The sequence below is a fragment of the Hibiscus syriacus genome, unplaced genomic scaffold, assembly GCF_006381635.1.
Source record: "Hibiscus syriacus cultivar Baekdansim isolate YM2019G1 unplaced genomic scaffold, ASM638163v2 tig00117048_pilon, whole genome shotgun sequence".
In the NCBI taxonomy this organism is placed as follows: domain Eukaryota; kingdom Viridiplantae; phylum Streptophyta; class Magnoliopsida; order Malvales; family Malvaceae; genus Hibiscus; species Hibiscus syriacus.
Window position 1 is genome coordinate 8,623,274 of NW_024063538.1, and position 23,595 is coordinate 8,646,868.

The window sequence follows — 23,595 nt, forward strand, 5'->3', positions numbered from 1 at the left end:
TAATAAATTTAATATTTCACAATAGATCAGCACATAATTATATAACTAAAATCTATAGTTAAGAAAATTCACAAATAAAAGAAAGTGAATATAATCATTAAATATGATATTATAAAAAGAAATAATCAGGAGTTAAAAATATTCCAACATAATATTTTTAAATATCACTATAACATTGCATTTCTTGAGAGAGAAAAATGAAAACCAAAAACATTGATAATCAAGTGAAAAAAGAAATGACGTGCTCAAAAAGTCCATTTCCAGATCTTTATCCTTAGATCAACCTTACACTTAGAACTCGACACGTCGGCCACCGCCGGCGATTTACCTTTCGGCACAGCCGCTTTAATCTCATCGCACGTGACCCTAATCCCCACTTTCTTGCTCTTCACTCCATCCATTTTCACTCTAACCTTGGTATCCATATCAATTCTCAACGCCACCCCATTCTTCCTCTTCAGATCGGATCTCAGCTTGTTCACGGCGTCGGAATCTGGATCGCTCGCCGTCGTCATCACAACTCCCTTGAAGGTCGTCTCGTTCTTGCTGTTGCTGACAAAAGCCGGCAATGTTCCGTTGGCTATAAAGACGCCGCCGTTTCCCGTTTCGCATGAGATTGCGAAAGGGTCGTACGAGAACGAGAGGTGGGAGTTTGGGTTTTTGGAGGAAAGGGTTAAGTTCAAGAGGGCGGAGAGATGGGAAGAGGAGGAGTCGGCGGTGGTCGTTAGGTTCAAGCGGTGGATACGTAGGGAAGCGACGGTGAAAGAAGGGCGGTGGGGACGGTAAAACACGTAGATGATGCTTCCGGCTATGGCGGCTAAAAGCGCGAGGATGAGGATGACGAGGATTGTCCAGAAACAGCAGCAGCAACAGTAGTTTCTCCGGGGACGGTGGTGGTGACGGCGGTTGTAGGGTTGACGGTACGCTGGGCGAGAATTGGGGTTGTAAAGATGTGGTTTCGTGGTGTCACCGTTGGATTTGGCTGTCGTTGCTCCGACGGTGCCGCCGTTTGCGGCGGGTTTAGAGTCTGACATTGTTTGAAGAACAGAATTGTAAGGGAAACTGGGAGAGTGGGGGATAAGATTTGGAGTGGATTTGAGGAAGAGGAAGGCACACTCCACCCAAAGGAGATGCTGCCACCTCTGCAAATTAGGAATCTTTTTTTATTTCTTTTATCCATAATATGGAAAATTTCTTCACAAGTCCATGCAGTATGCATTTTTAGTGGATTTAGTATGTCCGTTATCGTCCTTTCGTCAAATTTTTCAGACATAGACATTCACGATGTTACATATTTTAAACAAGTCACGTTAAATTATTTAACAAAAATTTAAATAAAAAATAAGTAAATCATATCATATGTTATCGAATTATGTTACTGAATTTTTAAAAATACAAAACAATTATGAAATTTATCGAATGACTATAAAATGATTATTTAATTTATTAAAAGTTCATAATTTATTATAAAATCATAGTCATTATTTTGTAACGATTCTATAAATTTAATAAATATTTTATAATTTTTAAAAGTTTAGCAATTGAAATAATCAATTTAGTATAGCCTAGTGACCTTTTATGTACTATATCCTAAAAAATAGTCTCACACCAAAATTACAAATTTCAAAAAAAAGAGTTTAATAATAGAATTTATCAAATTATAACATTGGAAAATCCCAAAAAAAAAACTTATAATATAAGGTCTTTTTATAGAATTTAACCTATTTGTATATTAAAACTTCAATGTAAATTTTATTCTACGGTACGCCTTATGTCACTCCATTATTAGTTAGATTATAAATGGTCAATCTTTTTCTATAAGTTATAATTTAGGCACTTATTAAAAAATATTATTACAAATAAGTCATTGGTCATTGAAAATTAGAAGAAATAGTGATATGGTCTGATATAGTAACTATTTCTGTACTCAAAACTTATACATTATATCTATTCAATGAATTAAATAAATTAAAATTAAGAAGAAGAAAAAAATCCCCAGTTTAGTGATGACACGTGTCATGACACTTATCATGTAACACCCCAACCCGTACCCTACCCGGATACGAATCTGATGTGTCACATTAACTTTTCAAAAATATACTTTTACAAAATAACTAAAATTCGAGTTAACATTGAAAACAAAACTGAATAATTTATATCAAATACAATCATATTGTTTTACAAAACCAATTAGAGCAAATCTTGTTAAAATCTTTAATTACATGCCAACTACATTCCATATAACAAAATACATATTATTCAAATACTTTTTTGATCTAATCTTGGGAAAGGAGAAGCTGACCTGACTTGCCTATCATTGCTCCTCATCTTGGAACCTACGTGTGAAACACTCACACGCTAAGTCGATGACTTAGTGAGGCATATAAAACATAATGTATCTTTAACTCCTAACAATGCATGAACATATAATTATATCATATCATACAAAATCATATACCCTTTCATGTAACAAATACATACATGCACATATATTATCATCTACATTCTTAATATTATCATATATTATTCTTATTAATCCATCTGATCATCGAATCTTGTACTTAACAATTATACACCTCATATCATACATTTCATACAACAAAACACATAACATCACATAGAATTTATTTATGGTATATCTTTTTAATAGCCCATGTACACTTGTGAGAACTAAAGATATGTGAGTACATTGAGGTTGTGCACATATGTTGTCACCACAGCTCGTATAAATCCCCACTAGGGGCACATAAAATTGTCCTGAAGGACCACATATATGTCCCGAAGGATCACTCCTTAAGGATCACATATATATTCCAAAAGACCAAATATGTGTCCCAAAGAACTTCATATATGTTCTAAAGGATTACATATATATCTCGAATGACCACATAGAACCCCGACTCTTGACATGCCAACTATACCCATAGCTCTCAGATCCCATAACATGGGCATTATCATTTATGTCATTTCACATATAGTCTCATAACTTATCCTTATCACGTAGATCATATAACGTTCTCGTATATTCTCATAGCTCATTGTCATATATTGCATATCACATATACTTGTATTCACATAGTTCATAACTACATAGTTTCTATTCCTCTTCACATAATCACATAGATCAATGTCATTGAACTTATTTTACTTTCTCATGTTATTATATAAGCATATAATCTCATATGGTTACTTAGATCATCACATATACCTTTACTTATATATCTCATATCATTTCTCATATAACCACATATGTTCTTTCTAATAACACATATCATATATGCATATAATAACTTATATCATATTATATAGCTTATGTTTTATTCTTTTATATTCACATAACATATAATACATACAAGGCATATTCACAAAGTACACTCATAATCATTATTCTACTCATACAAGCATATATTCAAAATGTCGGAAACAGACTTGTCGCAAGTCTAATTTCCATCAAATCATATTTCATACTAGTATGCACTCACCTTAGCCTCACTAGTCCAAGTCATGCGCTTATCTCGTTCTTGTTCGATCTTATCTCGTTGACTCATCAGACACTCGCTTCCGATCGATATCTACACAATTATACGACTTATATGAATATCGGAGTTCGAATCACTTATAATCAATCCATATAACTTAGGGATGAAAGAACCACTTAATTTAACATTTCAAGCTTAATAGTATCGTTACTCTTACTATAGTACCGATACTACCCTCTTATGGTATCGATACCCCTCTAGGTACCGACACCATTTTGACATTCTGTATTTATAACTTGATAATGGTATCGATATTAGACACTTGGTATCGATACCCCTTTAACCAGTACCGATACCACCCTTTAAGTATCGATACTTCTTAAAGAATTAAAACCCATCATAAATTATAAGAAATAATCAATTTGAGCATTCCTTACCTTAGCTATGAAGACACGGGAAGAGAAGAAGAAGCTTCAAAACTCCAGATTTTTCTTTTCCTCTTATTTTTCTTTCCACGTGGATATAAAGACCACCAAATGAATTTTTTTCAATTCATTTATCATCAAATAACCATTTTGCCCTTCAATATTTCCTTCTTTTCCAATCAGTCCTACCCAAAGAATTTACAATTAAGTCCTTGAACTTTTTAATTTTTCCTAAATTGATCACCAAATTTTAAGAACTTTTGTTTTAGTCACTAACCCGGTTTTTGGGATGTTACATATCATTAGTGGCACATATCATCATTTGATTAGATGATCAAATTTATTGAATTAAATCAAAATTACAATCAAATTGATAGAATGTGTAAGTAATAAGGACCACCTATATAATTACATCAAATCTTTTAACTATCACGTAACCTTATTTGTTAGATGTTAACAGCTGACGAGTTGATTAGCATAATTTAAATTGTTAAGTTCTGATTGATAAAATTAAAAAAATAAAGGTTAGATTAAAATTTATATAATTAAGTGGTGATTAGTGTAGTTTACTTTGACTTTTAAGAAGGAATTGTTGATTTTGTGCAGTTAATATATCTTCTAAGGCAAGCATTAAAAAGCATAAAGTCAAACAATGAGCAAATGAGTTGAAATAAGAAGTGGAGAACTGGGATTGGTATATAAAACAATAATTAGTATCTGAATAATTCAAACCATAAGTTGTATTAGCTTAAACCCAAAGTTCAACTATCACCTCATTAATTAATAACACTGGTTTCTAGATAAGAGTATCTTTTCGTAATTAACTATGATTATACATTAATAATGACTTTAGGGTTTTGAATATAAAATAAAGAAATGATTGATTTTGTACTTTACTTGGAGAAAATGTTATCTCAAGCTTTTATTAACTTTGATGCTTCACTTTATGGTTTCCCCTTTTGTCGTGCTTCAGTGTTCGCGGTGGTGGGAGTGAACCGGCGACAATGTCCATCGTGGTGGACCGGCAATGATTGTGGCGGGGTAAACAAATGACCCCACATATTTCATATTCACTAATACATATTATTTTTTGATTAACACTAATACATATTAAACGGACTGATGATATGCAGTTTATTAGAATAATTTAGACACAATCTCAAAATTAGTCCCCAATATTTTTTAAATTGATCATTTTAATATATATTCTTTGTTTAGAATATATTAGCTCCCAATATTTATTTTAGGACAAAAAACCACCTAATGTTTGATTGAATAATTAATTTGACCTTTATTTTTTTGTGAAGTAATTTATCATCCAATGTTATATTTTAGAAAAAAAATCTCTATTTTGAAGCATTAACAGTCTACTGCTAACAGTTTATATTAGGGGACGACCTTTTTCTTTTTCAAAATGAAATGTTAGAAATCAAAATACTTAAGAGAAAAAGAAAAGACCAAAATTACCATTTTGAAAATGACAGCATACCAATAATTTATTCGTAATTATCATTTAAACGTAATCGAAGAACAAATTAGCATAGGCCGCATTGAGTTAAGAGAGCAAAAAACGTGGGTTTATTGAATGGGATTTGGGTATCCATTAATGGATTGGGTTTTGGTTCCTTACAAGCAACATCATTTGAAATCCTTTTAACGTTAAATTTTGAAAAAAAAACAATTAGAAATTTAGGTACTAAAACAGAGCAAACTGATAATTTAGGTAGAAATACTAAAAAAAAAACTAAACGTTAGGTATGATTTTGAAAAAAAATTAAAAGTTTAAATACTAAATGGATCAAAACTGATAATTTGAGTACTAAATACTTAATTTACCCTTTTTATCTTCCAAGGACAGAAGTTTGTTGATTTGGATTTCTTTGAATTAATCACTCGTATCCGATCTATTAATCGACTAATACAGATCGAGTACTGCAGAGGTGAGAGCGACTCTCCCAACCCATTTGACTTTATTCGCAAATGCCAGAGTTTGAACCCTAACCTTACTTAAGGGACCAATATATATTTATAATTTCAAAAATAAATTCGAAACTTGAATATATATTTCAAAAATAGATATTTTCTGAAACTTAAAAATATTAAAAAATACCAAGATAAAATATTAATCACAATTGAAAGACCGATATAAACATCTTTTTATTAATTTAAAATGTCACGTATTAATCTTTTTTCCCCCAATAATACAGAGAAAACTAGCTTAAGCTATGGGATCACAGTTCCTCATGACTAAATCAATTACCTCATGCGGTGGATCCTTATGAAGTACCACCCCAATACTTCTTCCTCGCACTATGGCAGCAAGGTTATCTGCAATGTGTTAGCTGTCCGATGAACATGACCAAAACTCGTTTCCTAATTGCGAAGGAGTAAACCCTTTATCAGCGTAACAATGGCATTCTTCCCTGCCAGTCATCAAACTAGTGAGGATATCAAAAGCAGTCTTGCAATCGGTCTCGACTTTTTATTACAGATCAATGATTATATTTTTAACAAAATCTACAATTAAATTATTTTATAATGTTTAAAAAGTTGATTATTTGTATATTTACTCTATATTAATTTAGTTAGTAGCATGTTTTGGTGTGTCGTTTTAGAGACGCATTGAATTTTCCATGACCAAAACCCAAATTGTCACCGAATATCATCAAAACCCAAACGATTCAAGTATGTAATAATCCAACCAGAGATTAAAACCTGAATGACAATCTGAACAATAAACACAAACCGAGTTTTTAAACTAAATTTATTTAAGCCAAATTGACCCTACCCGAATTCAACCAAAGAAAGATAAAATCTCTCAGTATTTCCTATAAGCCAACTCCTGCACGGCCTCACCAAAATCTTTCTCTGCCTGAATGCTCTTAACCCAGGTGGCATTAATGTTAACCCGTTCAAGGCTCTGCTTCAACGTTCTCGCTATTGAAGCCTTCTCTCGGCTTGCAAAGAACTCCTCCACTTCCTTCACTTTCTCAAATGATGCAAACTGCGTACAATGAAAACTTTTTTACAAAATTGAAATTTATAACCAACCAATGTCAGTTGAACTCTTTTGAAGTACTTGTATTTTAACACTGAGTTGAACATGTTAGAATCTGAGTACGAGAATTTGAATTCCAAAATATTGTAAAAAGTTGCAAAGAAAGCGGGTTAAGGCACAAACCGGCGAGACAACTGCACTGACAAAACGTGGTATCAGGAATCCACCAAAGTTCTTTACAATGAAATCCCAGTTATCCTTGAGCCAAATCCAGGCAACTTCACGACCTTCCTTGCTAACACCCAGTCCATATATAGCATCTTGGGAGCGAACCTGAACCCGTGGAGAGGAGGGGGGGGGGGAGATTTTTGTTGAGACCAGAGTTTATATATTTTACTTTATTACGATAAATGATTGCTCCTCAACAAATTAGTAACAATATACCTCAGGAGACAATGAGAATTTTAGAACTTCAAGAACAATAGCTGGGTCAGGACAAGATGTCAATGAACCTACAAAATGTAACAAGTGATATAATTGTCAAATTCATCGACTCTCATACGTGTTATAACAAAAAAAAAGATTAGTCGGTACCTAAAATGCGGATTTTCTCCTGGCTTAGATCCGTCTCTCTATAAACTCTCAAAAGAGACTCAAAACCTGCTCTATTGGAGGATTTGACTGACCGCATTACAGCTACATATGCTGCCTGAAACCATAGTTAATAGTTAACAGGTGGGTAAAAAAGGGAGACAATGGCCTCAATTAATCCTTCAGAATCAGAAGAAGTCGAACACCTTTCTTATGTCAGGAGGGAGGAGTGGTGTGTTTCTGTTGTTCAAGAATGAGTCAAACCGTCTAGTTGCTTCATTCAATGTCTCCTTGTGCCCAAGCATAGCAAGTGCAGTCAAAATTTCACCTCTCAACATGGCATCCAGATGACTCTCACCTTGTTTAGCATCCCAGCCAAGCTTCCTATAAGGTATTAAAAACAGAAAATTTGCATTACATTAAGGCTTGGATTGAAAGAAATGGAACTTCTCGATGTTTTTTTTAACAATACATTTAAGATATAACTTACTCAGCAGAATATTGGAAAAGGTTAATGAAAAATTGATTAATGTTATCCATCAGCTCAGGTTTTGCATCAGCTGCAATTCTCCCAACCTTATATGTTATCTGTGAAAAGCAAGAGCTAGAATCAGGATTACAGAGTATAGTTCAAAGTAATTTTAAGCAAGAGTGAGAGACGAGCATTACAGTAATCAAGTTAGAAAGCACAGTATACTCGAGTTCCTCTCTGTAGGCAGCCATCAAGGTAATCAAGGAAGTCAAAGGCAGCTGACGTGCCATACAAAGTGCAAATGAATCGTCAAGGATGCCTGTAAAAGTAAGAAGTAATGTTACCTTATCTCTTTTACCATTCTAGAACATGCAATCTCATGAAAATATCCAAATTACCAAATCTGTCGGTTGCACTCAAGTATTTGTTTTCTATTGCATGACGGAGTCTGGCGGCAAGTTCCTCGTCATATTTCACCCTATAGAAACCAGTCTGCTCCACATTAAGCTTTATCCAAGCACTTTTATTGCTGTGAGAAGAGATTTCCTTTACGTCATGAGTTACCAACTTAGTTTGCAACAAAAAGCTTTTCTTCTTCTCATATGACCCACAACAAAATGTTATCGGGACAATCCACTGCCCATTCCCAGTGCAACCACTAGAGAAGAATTGTGACTGCCATTCATCACATCAATTGTTAGCACCAACTTCAATAACATCAAATAAAACGGAATAAATTGAAACATATGAATGAATTTGAATTGAACAAAAACCCCATTTTCCCAATCCCATCCCCAATCCAACCAACATAAATGAATCAAACATGATTAAACCTGCTCAAATTCCAGCTTTTGATCTTTGACTTTGACAGAGACAACTGGATACCCCATCTGTTTGGTCCATGTATTCATTAGCTTAGTCACCGGTTCACCAGATCCCTCCTCAAGGGCAGCCCATAAGTCCTCTGTCTTCGCATTTGAGTATGCGTGTTTTTTTATATATGAAGCAAGTGATTTCTGATAGGTGGAATAGTTCACATCCAAGTAAATCAATTAACATTTGATTTAAGATATTCAAAGAATAAACATATGCCATTAGAAGCATTTATTAAATGAATAAAGTACAAATTGACATTCCAGCATTTCTTCTTCTCCTGTGTTTTCAGAGAAATACTTACCAGCAAGAATATCTTATAATTTGGGACATTCAAAATATGCATTTTTTGGGTCAAGCAATCATGCCCCAAGTATAATCACAATCATTAGGAAAACAACTAATACAAGAAGACCAACCTGAAAGCATTCAGCACCTAAATAGCTTTGTAGCATGCGGATAACTGAGGCACCTTTTTCATAACTTATAGCATCAAAAATTTCATCAATTTCCGCAGCATGATTGATTTCCACCTGCAAAGAAAAATAGTTTAAATTTCAAATATTCTATAAACAACCAGTCACACCCTTAATGTGGGGGGGGGGACTTCATACAATATCCATATACCTCAATTGGGTGGGATTCTGCAAGGCCATCCAACCTAAGACCATCAGTAGTTTCATCAAGAAACTGAGTCCATATTTTCCATTCAGGAAACAAGCTATCAGTTGCCAAGTAGCTTACCTGAAAATGCATAATCATCATAAATTCAGTTTCAAGCACATGCCGATAAATACTTTTTTTCCATTTTTTTTGTGTTTCGGGGGGGGGGGGGGATGCCTTACCCAGGTAGCAAAACCCTCATTCAGCCACAAATGCGTCCACCATTCCATTGTCACAAGATTACCAAACCACTGATGCGCCAGTTCATGGGCCACCACAGTTGCGACCTACATCAAGGTCATACTGTCAAACATTTTGTCAGATGCAGGATAAAGTAATCTAAGAAGGGCAGCAACATGTTTTACAAATATACCCTCTGCTTATTGGCAGCTGCAGAATGTTGCTCGTCATAGAGCAATGCTGTCTCACGGTATGTAACTAAGCCATAGTTCTCCATTGCCCCAGAAGAAAAATCAGGAATCGCAATCATATCCAATTTGGGAAGAGGATAAGGCATGGCAAAATAGCTGTAGAAGTTAGCTGAATTAATATGGGAACAATAACATAGGAGGATAACAATCCATATGCAAGCAATTAAATGAAGAGAAAACGTACTCTTTGTACAACCCGAGTGTACCCACGGCAACTTTAAGAGCAAACTTCCCTTGATTTACCTTCCCAACTTGACAGTATACTCGAACTTTAACCCCTACAAAAAATACAGCTAAAATGTTGGAAGGCAATAAATAATAGAAAATGACTGGCACCATTAAGATAAGAAAAAATCAATAGATTATGATTGTGTTGTCACCAAAAGAAATGAATAACAGAGTTTGAGCATACCATCGGGAGTGTGATCTTCCACATAATCAAACAAACCAACAACAACAGCCACTAAATAGGTAGACATGATTGGTGATTCTTGAAAAAAAACAGTTTTCAGAGGCCCATTCACTTTCTCCTCAATGACTGGCATGTTTGAGAGGGCTACTAGCTCAGATGGTACATCTAAGGTGATCTTAAACGTAGCCTGTAATTTCATTAAAGAAAAAACAATAAAGTCAAGATTAAACAACTAATATAGACAAGCTTTTAGAAAAGCTAAAGTAATAACCTTGCAAGCAGGTTCATCCCAACACGGAAAGCATCGCCTAGCATCAGCTGGCTCAAACTGTGTAACTGCCATATTCTTCTTTTCACCATTGTGCTCATATATACTAGATGTCAAAATAGCATTAATTAGATAAATATCCTAATCTTCTTCCTTTCAATCAGAAGTAACTACAATATATGCATGAAATGACTACCTTCTATAGAATCCTTTCATTTTGTCATTTAAGATTCCTTCAAATCCAATAGCCAAAACTCCCAGGCCCAGAGGAAGTGTCTCAGCAAAATCTAACACCAAAATCTCATCTTCTTCAACTAAGTCAACTTTTGACGGTTCAAATACCTGCTCAAACATCAATTACACTCCACTAAATTGTCCAAAATTTAATCAAACAAAATAAAATATTGTGAATCTCTCTTTTGACTCCAAAAATCAAACTAAGAAAAGCAAAAACATTGCAATGAATAGTTATGAGGTAATTTAATCAAACAACAGAACATATTAAGAATCTTATTTCGAATCCAAAAATTAAACTATCACCAAATGCAGTAATTTAATCAAACAAAAAGACATATTATGAATTTTACTATGAATCCACAAATTAAACTTGGTAGAGCGGAAACATGGAAATTAGAACTATGAGGTAACTTAATCAAACAAAAGAACATATTATGCTCTTTCTTCATATCCAAAAATTAAACTAAGTAAAGCGGAAATATAGAAATGAAGAACTATGAGGTAACTTAATCAAACAAAAGAATATATTATGCAGATTCAGACGAAAAAATTAAACTAAGTAAAGCAGAAATACATAAATGGGAAGATATGAGGGAATTTAATCAAACAAAAGATTATATTATGAACCTTACTTCGAATTAGAAAAATAAACAAAAGTACAACGGAAATATAGAAATGAATAGCTATGCGGTGATTTAATCAAACAAAAATAACATATCATGAATCTTACTTGGAATCCTAAAATTAAACCAAGTGAAGAGGAAATTCAGAAATCAACTAGGAGTTAATTGAATATCAACGAAACAAACTTCGATGAGATCGAGGAGACCTTGGAAGAGTTATGAGGGGAGAAAGAGACGGATCCGCTGTTGATAGAGAGTTCGGCGGCATTGAGGACGATGAAGCGAGTGTCGGCGAGGACGTCGACGTCGATCGAGACGGAGCCGGCGAATCTGCAAGCGGAGAGGTCAGGTTTCAGGCGGAGATCGTAGCGCTTAGGTACGGAAAATTTCGGTAGACGAGGTTGTTTTCTGAAATGCTCCATCTGTGCGTGTGAGATACGCTTCAGTCGATTTAGCTCGGGAGACTAACAAGTGCCAGTTTGAAGGGTGAGGTGGGGGATTATATAGATTACTCTGCTTCTGCCTCTGCCCGAGTCGAACTATTGCCACACTAAACGACAGCGTTTGTTTCCATCTGGAAATACTCTTGCTTTACATATTTTTATCCCATTTTTATATATTTAGAAGATTTTTATTAATCACAACCAATTTAACTTACTAATTAAAAGAATTATTAGTGTTCGAGCATTAACAACTATAACAGAGTGATTGAGAAGTTATTGTCAAATGATAAAAAGTATTTAGAACAAATACTACTTTATAGTCACTTTAACTCAATAAAATATGTTACAATTATTTTTTTGTCAAATTAAAATAAAGAAACTAAATTATAAGTCTATAACATAAAGTGAAGGGATTAAAAATAGAATTAGACCAATTAACTATGAGATTGCTAGGTCAACGGTCAACCGCGACGGAGCATGGGAAGATCGTAAAAGATAACACAAAATATGAGAGAGGGGAACAACACAATAAGGCTCTGAACCGTTCATTGGGTGAAACGTTTAAGGGTGTAAAAATCTCATCCGACCTGTAAAATTGATTGAAATCGGCTCGAGTCAAAACTGTTTTTGACTTGCGCTGTGACAATCCGAAACCGACTCGAGTCTGAACTGATGTTGATCTAAACCCGACTTGGACCTGAAAATTGTGGATCTGAACCCGACTTGAAACTGAATTGAACCGAAAATATGATACCTGAACCGACCTGCATCATACTGATATGAACCTGAACTCGAGATTGATCTGGGAAATAACTGGTATTACCCGACCTGTTTCAACCTGACCTGTAAATGATCCGACTTGTTATTGACCTGATCTGATATTTACCTGACTTGACATTTACCCGACTTATATATTATCATTGATGAAATATAAGATTTTAATAAAATTGTGATATTTTGAATTTATAATAAATCGATTAATTAATTTTTAAATGTTATAATAAAATATTAATTATGATAATTAATATACTTTATATTTAATACTTATATTTATATACTTTAACACTTATATCCAAAACACTTTATTACTTTATATTATATATATATATACATATACATATATACTAACACTTTATAGTTTATATATGTATATAAAGTACCAAATTGAACAAACATGAAATTGGAAATAAAAATTTGAATAAATTAAACAACACGCATTGATGAGGGATGAAATTGAATTAATTAAAAAATGTGAAGCTGATATTAATATAAAAACGAACTAAATTGCATACATTTAAAAAGTTGGTGAACGTAATTTGAAAAGAAATGTATTATGTGATTTACATTTTATAGGGTTTTAAATAAATTATAAAAATATAAATAAGTATGGGTCAATTCCAGATACAAATATAATTTGAAGGGCTAAATTGAACAAATATGAATTACAAATTAAAATTTAAATACAATAAATAACATAAAAGGATCAAATCAAAAAATTGTAAAATGTGAGGAAAATTGTAAAATGGACTAAATTGCATTAATTTCAAAAGTTGTCAAAAAATTATATATATATATATATTGAATGTTATGATAATATGATGCATGTATATATAATATACATTATACTTTATATATATATATATTTATACTTTATAGTTTATATATGTATATGAAGTACCAAATTGAACAAACATAAAATCAGAAATAAAAAATTGAATAAATTAAGCAACAAGCATTGATGAGGGATGAAATTGAATTAATTATAAAATGTGAAGTTGATATTAATATAAAAATGGACTAAATTGCATACATTTAAAAGTTGGTGAACATAATTTGAAAATAAATTTATAATGTGATTTATATTTTATAGGATTTGTTTTAAGTAAATTACAAAAATATAAATAAGTATGAGTCACTTTCAGATATGAATATAATTTAAAGGACATAATTGAAAAAAATATGAAATTACAAAATTAAAATTTAAATATAATAAACAACATAAAAGGATCAAATAAAAAAACTGTAAAATGTGAGGAAAATTGTAAAATGGACTGAATTGCATTAATTTCAAAATTTGGGGAAAAATTAAAACAATTATAATATATATTTATAATACGTATAATATGTGTAGACCCATTTTTCTGTCCATACGTATATAGTATATATTATATATATTATATGATTATTATTTTTAAACTAATACATCTTGCTTTATTTTCAGGCCCAAAATACAAGTACAAATTGTGGCCCAGCAGAACACCCAAGACCAACAGGCGATCCAACCCGATGGTAACCCGACTCGAGACCTGGGTCCACTGAAGTCTGACTCGAAACAAATTAGGGTTTCCAAAACCCTAACTTTCCATTTTGTTCCCTCAACACCGTTCTAGCCGCTTCACCCGAAGACTCCTTACGCCTCACGTCTCCCTCAGCCGTTTTTCTCGGCTCAACGTCGTGCGTTAGTGGGACACCAAGACAAGCCAGAAACAAGCAATAACAAGAATTTTAGTCCGAGTAGAACTCTAGGAAATCAGAACTAAAAATAGTAAATCATAGGATATAAATTGATGTAGAAATCAACAAGAGAAACTACACAACATTACACAAGAAATACGAAGAAAATACAAGGAAAAATACGAAAAAAGAAAAGCAATCGGAAGCCAAGTCTTGTAACTTTCGAAAGCAAAGAGAAATAAAAAAGATAATATTTTTACCTTTGATTCGGTTGGTTTTTACTTGGATGCGTGGTCTTGTTTTGTTTTTGACCCCGAAAAACCCAAAAAGGGTTGTGCCGATGAACGGGGAGGGCGTTTCGAGAACTTTCTTCTCAGATCTAGCCCTCCCCGAGGTGTTTTTTTGGGAAAAAAATGAGTTGATTTTTGAAATGAGGGCAAAGAAATCTTTCGAAAGATATAAAAAAAAATTTGGCCACCGCCAATGAACGACGGCCGGCCGATTTCTAGATTTCACGGTGGTGTTCTTCATTAGATGAAGAACACTAGAGAGAATTTTAAGGATGGTGTTTTGATTTGTTTTCAGTGGGGGGAAATGAAAACTTATTTGTGATATTGGCATTTATAGTACCCGTCAACCCGACCCGTGACCAGATCCACCCAGCTTAGGATCCACGCGTTTTGTGAAACAAAGGGGGGAATTATGTTTTTGGTCCCCCGTATTTTTCAAATGTTTATTTGACCCCAAAATTAAACTTCTACCCCGATTTTACTTTCAAATTTACCCCCCAATTTGTTTTCCTTTTAATTCAGTCCTTTATTACTAATATTATATATATATATATATATATATATATATATATATATTTAATTTAACGTTAATGTTTATCTATATTTTTTTTCTTTTCTTTTCTTTTCTTTTGTTTATTTATTTATTTAATAATACATTTTATTATATATAAATATATTGTTTTGGTATTTTTTTCTATTTAATTCCACTACGTTTTTCCCTTTTTTTATTTATTTTTGTTTTATTTCATTTTTATTATTTTAATTTATTTGATTTGATTTTTATATTTATTTTATTTATGTTAATATTTTTCCTTTTTATCTTTTATTATTTTATTTTTGTTCTTTCATTTATTTAGCTATTTTTAGGGTTTTTATGTTTTCTATTTTACTTCTTTTCTTTATTATAGTATTTGTTTACATTTAATTTTACGATTAGTATTTCTATGTTTGTGCATTTTTTCTTTCTTTTTATTTCAATTCGATTGCCCCTTTGTTCGCTTGGTTTTTATTTTCTTTCCTTTAATTCCTCAGCATGCATATTGTTACTTAATTCGATTCAACATTTTTTCTATCTAACACTTTTCTTGACTTCTCAAGGGTACACTTTTAAATCTGTCAGAGGTAAGTAATTTGGATCATATTTTACCTTTTAATTTAAATTACAATTTTCTTAAGTAAGACAACTGGAAATTAATTAGTACCGAAAGGGCAGTTCAAGGGTGCTAATCCTTCCTTGACTGTAACTGACTCCTGAACCTGATATATTTTTGGTAAGATGCAGATCAGGTAAGAAATCGAGGTATCCGATCAACCCATTTTGTTCTTAAAATAAATGATCAGTGACGACTCTAACCTATTTATTCACGTCGAAGCCCAATTTCAGGCCTAATCGAAAGATGGCCACGACAGCTTGGCGACTCCACTGGGGACAAGTAAGTGAGTCAGGCTAAAAGTTAATTTCCAGTTGTCTTTTTTAAATGAAAAGGGTAAGTTTAAATTTTAAGGTAATTTTTTTTATCCTTATTACTTACTTTTGATTATCTTTTCAAATAAATAGTTGTACCGACAATTTCTTTCAGTGGTTTCAGCTTATCAAACTTGTTTTTCCATCTAAGCCTCTATTCCTGAGCTCCAAACCTATTTTAAGTGGGGGTGAAAGTGAATCTTTCGTGAGAATTTATTCTCCGTATGGGCCTAGCAAGTAACCTTTCGGGATTCATATATCTTATGTCTTCGTGTGAATTTATTCTCCGTATGGGCATAAGGGAATGTATCCTCTCGAGTTTAACTTAGTTCACATAAGCTTGTAATGTGCTTAGGACTAAGGGTCTGGCAAGCCCAAGGGGGCACCGGCAAGGAGAACTCGAGTACTTTCTTTATAACCTTAACTGAGAGACTACAGGGAATTAGAGCCTACCTCGAAACTCCATTTCAAAACCTAGGATATTTTTTTTACCTTATTCATGCAGTTGGTTACTTTTTTTTTTACTTTCATCATTATTATTTTTATCTTGCTAACTCTTTTCCTTTATGTTTGTCTTTTTAGCATTTGCATCATAAAAAGAGGTTATTGATCCGTAAAAAAGTGTTAGTTACACAAATAATCTACATTAATGGACAAAGGCGTTGTAATGCAAGAGATAAAAAAACATCGAGGTACGACTATGGTCCGAAAAGACTCAGAAAGAGAAGGGAGACAGTCTGCAAGCAAGTTATGTGTCAGAACTGGTTAACTACGCCTCTTTTAACCTAAAGAAGAATGATGTCTAAGAGCTATGGAGCATTTGGGACAGTTGGAAGGGTGACCGGAAATAGAAGTTTACCAGTGGTATGGTGATATCGCACTCCTACTCTATGTCAAGATAGATGAGCCCTTAATCAGAGCATTGGTTCAATTTTGGAATCCGGGGTACAATTGTTTCACCTTTAACCAGGAGGACATGGTGCCCACAATCAAAGAGTATACTACACTATTGCATTGTGAGGGCATCAGATTGGAGCGAGTCTACATCAAACACATCAAAAGTCAGCCTTTCAAAAATGGGTTGGCAAAAGTTACGGGAGTAGACGAGAAATGGGTAACTGACCAGACTCAATGCAGAGGTAGAGGGAAGGAATTCCTTGGACTGACATTGTAATACCCCAAAAATCTAGATGATAACCAAAATGTAAATTTTGAAAGTTTGTTGGTCAAAGTAAAAGATTGGAAAAAAATTTAGGGAATTAAGTGATAATTTTCTAAAATGAATTTTATTCCATAAATATATGGTTTACTCTTGAGATTGGAGTTTTATGGAAATCATATTGTTGGATTTGGAATTTAGTAAAGAAAGAGTTAAAGCCGGTAAGGAATCGGTAAATTCCGATCAAATTGGAATTTTACAAAAAATTTGAAGGATGTTGTAAAATGGTTGGAAATATTATTGTAATATTTTAGATTAGAGAAAGTTGGTTTGGAAATGTGCAATTTTTCAGATTTAACCGAAACAGTGGAATTTAGTGACTAAACCGCAAGATTTGAAAATTCAGGGGAAATTTCGGATATAAAAGTCATAATAATTTATATTTGACTTTGTAATAGGTTAATAATCAGATGGCTTGGTTTGATGGTGAATAAGAAGATTCATTAAGGGTGTTTTGGTCTTATCACAATTAAATGAAAAATATATTAATTTAAAGTGGAATGAAATGTAAATTAAGATGACATTTCAACCAAATGTGTTCATCTTCTCCTCCAAAAGCTGCGTGGGTTTCTTCAAAGGTAAGAGATCTTCAACTCATTTTTTCAAGCAATTTCTTTAGGATTATGATTATGATGAAAATAGAAAATGGTTATTTGCGAAAAACGCTATCATTTGGTACCAATATTGCATGATAATATAGCTTGATTTCAAATATTCCCAAATCTGGAAATATTGGTTTTTACTATGGTTGTTGAAATTGATGATGATTATTGATGATTTTGAGGTTGTAAGAATTGAGGAAGAACCTAAGGATGAAGTTAAAGAAAACAGTTTGGATTTTGATTCTGGCAGTAGGTTCGAAATTCACCAGAAAATATATAAAAATAATTTGGAGGTTATTTTTATATATTATGTTCATATATGGATCTAGTTTTGTTTAAAATAAACGGGGATCAATTTCAAGTTGTATACAAATATATATGAATTTTTAACTGAGGAAAGGTCAGAAAAGTCGGACAGCAGAATTCTGTACAAAACAGATTCTGTTGGTGAACTTTGAAAATTCACCATAAATTGTACAGAATGAATTAAAAGGATTTCTTTATATGGATAGATTTTTATTCGAGTCTAGTTTTTAACGGAAGAAACGAAATTGAATTCCAGTGTTCATATCAATATATAATAATGATTCTTTAAGGGTAGTGCGAGTTGTCTGAATTCTGGAAAATTAATGGGTTGTTGTGTAAGAGTTGTATAATTGATGTACTATGCTGGAAATTGTTGTTTGAGAATTGAAATGAGTGATAGATGTGAAATTGATTATTTTGGGAAGATTGAAATGATTGGTGATTTAAGTACAACAATTGCATAGTTGGGGTACTTAAATGTATTTATGCTTTTGTAAAAGCATTTGAATGGAAATAATTTCAATGTTGGAATTATTGGTATTAAGAATTTAAGTGGTAAAATGGTGAAGACCATTTTGAATAAATTGGAAAAGTTGGTTCCAATGTTAAAAGGAAATTATTAAGTGTTAAGTATTTTGAAAGGAAATGAGTTTCAATTATATTATAGAGTTATTTCGAGATATGTTTATGTTAGTAAAATACTAACATATGTATTGTTATGAAATTGTGATTTATACAGATCATGGTTGATTTGTAATTAAAGCAAGTCAAGTATAAAAAGGGTATATTGTGGATAATAGTGAGGCTCAAATATTTTGAAAGATATAAAGTGTCAAGGTGAGTGCAATACATGCATGAATTATACATGGATGTTTTATACATCATAAGGAAGACTTGCAATAAGTCGACCTTGTTTATATCGGCATGATTTTATATCATTTTTATAAATTGACATTGAGATGTCAGAGTATGAAATTAAAATGCATTGATCATGAAAAAAATGTGATATTTTACCATGAATGTTTTCGAGTATGAACTGCCCAATGTTAAATTTGATAATATACTTTGTCATGGATGGATCAAATAAAATAGACTATATGCCCAAGTAAGTCATTGAGGGACAGGGTATAGTTGGCATGCCATAGAGTATAGCAGCTGCAGGTTTATAATACACATCGGTGTATATGGTGGGAATGACCTTATGTGTAATACACTTCGGTGTATATGGTGGGCATGACCTTATGTGTAGCACTACGGTGCAAATATTACTCGAATACCCAGGGTCCTCAAGGTTTAATATTGGGCTATTGGTTATTGTTGAGTTAATCGATTGACGGATTTGGCCAAGAGGGGGGTGAATTGGCAATTAAAAATTTGGTGGAAGCTTTTGCAGAAAATTGAAAGTAATTGCACAGCGATTTAGAGTGGTTCGACTTTCTCAATCAAAGTCTACATCCACTACCTTAGCTATCCACACTAAGGATTTTCCAACAAATTCACTAATTTGTTCTTTCTTTTGAGGCCAAAGAGATAACCTTACAACACCCTCAAGAATATACCCCAATTCTTGAGAACACTCTTTCCCAAAGAGAAGATTACAAATTTGCAAACTTATAAGGAAAACCTCACAAGGTAAGATGTTTGCACAATTCTAGAACAAGAAAAGAACACTCAATGATAATTACAAATGAGCACAAATGGTGTTCTTGAAAGCAAAATGAATATTGAAAGGAAAATTGACTTGATTTGCACAAACTTGGTGTTTGATGCTTTCTCTCTTGTTTCTCTATAATTTCTTGTTGATCAAGGGCTTCAAAACTTGTTTAAATACACCTTGAATCACTTCTGAACGTTGGGGATGATTAGTGAAGATCATATAGCCGTTTTAGTGTGAAAACAATTAATAAAACAGCTTGGAGCGTGGGGGGAATCGATTCCCCCTCATAGGGGATCGGTTCCCTAAGTGTAAAATTCAAATATTTCGACCTTTGAACAGGGGGGAATCGGTACCCCCTATGGGGGAATCGGTTCCCTCCGAGCATTCTGGAAATCTCGAAGCCAAATCATTCAGGGGGAATCGATACCCCCTTGGGGGGGGGATCGGTTCCCTCTGAGCAATCTGGAAATTTTGGCTTTGAAATGGTTCGAAATACTTTGAAAGATTATTTTGAAATTGTTTTAAGATTAAAACTTAATTTTACACTTAAGTAAGGATTAAAAATGATTTTTGAAACATTTGTAGTAATGTTTTGATATTCGAATAATTATATCGAATATACTTAGAAAATCATTTTGGAAAATCTTAAAATTCATTTAACTTAATTTGTTATATCGAAATATCAAAATGTTTTCAACAATCTCCCCCTTTTTGATATAACAAAACATTTTAGTAATTTTAAGATTTTGAAATCAAGTTTTGAAATTACTCCCCCTTACTTTAACACTTCTCCCATTTATCATTTTAAAACACACTTATTTTAAAACACACTTAAAACCACTTCTCCCCCTTTTTGTTAAATCAAAAAGATTCAAAGAAACGTGAAAAACATTTAGCCAATTGATTATGTATATGTATGCATAAGCTGCTAAGATCACAATCAAGAGAAACATTAGCCATTAGCTTCATAATCAATATTCATATTTAATATGATATGACAAAAATTGGTCATATATCTAACATGAAGTAAATGATGCAATAATGAATAAATCACACAAAACATATAAGTTCATAACATCCATAAATCCAAACAAATTCACAATAAATTAATTCACAAATTGAAACATTCCAAAATATTCAAAATGTTAAAACAATAAGTTTGGAGTTCAAAGTAAAACATTTAATCACATATCCGGATCAGGAGGAGGAAAACGAGCTCGCATAGCGGCCATTTCGTTAGTGAGGTCATTAATACGTGCGTTGGTTGCTTCATTATTTGCACGTATTTCTCGAAGAATTTCTAATTGTTGAGCTCCCATTGTGGATAAATGGGACTCTATAGAAGTAAAGCGCGAATCCATATTAGTGTATCAAAAATCGAATGTCTCCATAAAGGATTGGAAATATGGAGGCATTGGATGCGTTTATTTTGCTTGCTCTTCAGGCTGCTCCTCGGGCTGCTCAGGTTCATCTTCAGCTTCATCGATGTCTCGCATTAATTGCTCAAGCTCGAGATCTTCATCAGCCTCGGGTGGAGCTTGTGAAGAACTAGCTCCCGGAGTATTTGCAGAAGATCGAACCCATTCCTCGGTTTCCTTATCCTTAATCCATCCCGCTCTCGTTAAGGAAAGAAGGTTAATTTGTTTCTTAAGAGGAAAAACGACATCTAGACCGACTCTAAGCCCAGCTTTGGAAAACAGATTACTCAAAATACAACTGTAAACAAGAGATGAACATAGTTTTTTTATTAGGAACAAGATTTACGGTTTCAACAATTTCAGCAAAAATAATCTGAGGTAGGTTGATTTTAATATTGTTTTCGAAACAATGTAACCACCAAAGATCTAAGGCTCTAAGAGTAGAATAACGACCTCCGGATGGTCGAAACCACCAAGAAATCATTAGATGAAGAAAACGTTCATGAAGGTCTAGGACACTTGCACTATCCCTTCTTTTATAACGAGATCCTAAAACCTATTTTTCATTTGAAATCCCATCATTATCTAATCCAAATGTATTGGCTATGTAAGCCGAGTCAATATATAAGAATTGTCCTAGAAGGTAGGAACGAATTCCTATGGTTTCGGTTTCAGTTTGGTCTTTAACACAAACGGCATTAGAATAGAAAATACGAACAAGTTGATGGTAAACGATGGGTTCAAGGTCAAAGAGTTTATCAAATTTCCACTCTTGTAAAAGAGGAAGATATTTAAAATTGATAGCTAACATAGCTTGACGAGAAGGAATACGTTCTTCCCGAATTTTGTAAGAGTCGAAATATTGATAATACCAAAAACGATGATTTCTAGGACCAAGATGATTGAAACACGAATTTTGGATAGTCAAATTAGGATCAATAGGATTAGGATTAGAAATTGGAATAGGTGGAGGATTTGGAGGTGGATTTGGTTGACGGTGTGAACGACTAGATGAAGACCTAGCACGTTTAGGATTGGACATGGTTTAGGAAATCAGAATAGAATTGATAACCTGCAATTTAGAAAACACATGTATGCAATTTAATCAATCCCAAAACTTAATTGAGTCCTCAATATTTCAAGGTTTTCTAAATCAATCCTAATGGGCAAAGTTTTTGAAAAACTTTTGAAAAATATGGTTTTGAGAAACAATATATGTATAGTTTTCATAACAACAACATAATTTAATTAAAACACAATAATTTGAAAATTAACATTTTTTTAATTTCGAAAATAAAAAATTTGGAAAATTCTTGTGTTTTTGATGAGATTGGTTGTAATATCTAGTTTCTAATCACTAAACAATCAATGCCCGATCTAAAATTCATCCCAGAACTAATTAAAACAAGTCCTATGTTCAAAATCAATAAAATAGGGAGTTTAGAAAATTTTACCTTGAAGGATGAGATTGAGTGGATTTTTGATGTTGTTTGCACGATTTTAATGATGATTACAAGTTTAGGAGATGATATTTGAAGTGAATTCCGATTAAAATCAATGATTTGAGGCAAGAATGGAGATTTGAGTGTTTGAGGGTGAGAAACGGCTTGAAGATAGAAGAAGGGTTTTGGGAATTTTGAAGGGTTCTGCCCGATAAAACCAGAACCCCAGGGGGGTATCGATTCCCCTGTGGGGGGAATCGGTTCCCCTTCAAAGGGGGGAATCGGTTCCCTCAAGGGGGGATCGATTCCCTCTGCACGAAAATGCTAAAATCCGATTTTAAACACCCAAAATGCTAAATTAATTTCCTCTAGTGGTATTGGCAACTCATATATTGAAAATTAATCATGTTCAAACAATTCAATTAATCTTTAAATGATATTTGAACATAAAATTAATTTTTTTTATCAAGAATCATAAACTCCCCCTAACTAATAGCAATGAATGAAATCAAAATTTACTATTATAAGCATTTTTCATTTATTATTAAAAGTGCTAAAATTATTTTAAACACTCAGTGAAGATAGATTGGTCAAACCTAATTCTCTCCTAAGTGTCCAAAATCGTTCCTTGTCTAAAGGTTTTGTAAAGATATTCGCTAATTGGTGCAAAGTATCAAAAAATTCTAGAACTATATCTTCCTTAGTGACATGGTCTCTAATGAAGTGATGTCTTATTTCAATGTGCTTAGTTCTAGAGTGTTGGATGGGATTTTTAGTGAGACAAATAGCACTAGTATTGTCACACCTGATAGGAATAGTACCTACTT

At 33.0% G+C, this 23,595-nt stretch overlaps 2 protein-coding genes across 3 annotated transcripts; both read right to left on the bottom strand.

Annotated features, from left to right (window-relative positions):
- Positions 1-233: 233 nt before the first annotated feature.
- Positions 234-1,105, bottom strand: LOC120197403 (NDR1/HIN1-like protein 13). Its single transcript, XM_039198944.1, has one exon. It carries the CDS (start codon positions 1,032-1,034, stop codon positions 246-248), a length of 789 nt encoding a protein of 262 aa, XP_039054875.1. The 5' UTR covers positions 1,035-1,105; the 3' UTR covers positions 234-245.
- Positions 1,106-1,914: 809 nt separating this feature from the next.
- LOC120197660 (aminopeptidase M1-like) lies at positions 1,915-11,894 on the bottom strand. 2 transcript variants are annotated; one of them, XM_039199098.1, is made up of 20 exons: positions 11,679-11,894; positions 10,809-10,954; positions 10,616-10,718; positions 10,345-10,531; positions 10,117-10,210; positions 9,875-10,028; positions 9,684-9,788; positions 9,466-9,582; positions 9,258-9,371; positions 8,799-8,981; positions 8,364-8,640; positions 8,163-8,284; positions 7,984-8,081; positions 7,700-7,877; positions 7,497-7,611; positions 7,347-7,414; positions 7,086-7,235; positions 6,709-6,908; positions 5,563-5,569; positions 1,915-1,926 (listed from the first exon to the last, which is right to left on the bottom strand). In XM_039199098.1, the coding sequence occupies exons 1-18, from the start codon at positions 11,892-11,894 to the stop codon at positions 6,723-6,725; spliced, it is 2,613 nt and encodes an 870-aa protein (XP_039055029.1). In that variant the 3' UTR covers positions 1,915-1,926; positions 5,563-5,569; positions 6,709-6,722. The 2 variants fall into 2 exon arrangements, with proteins under 2 accessions (XP_039055029.1, XP_039055030.1); XM_039199099.1 differs by having other exon boundaries at positions 10,809-10,869; positions 11,679-11,813.
- Between the last annotated feature and the right edge of the window lie 11,701 nt (positions 11,895-23,595).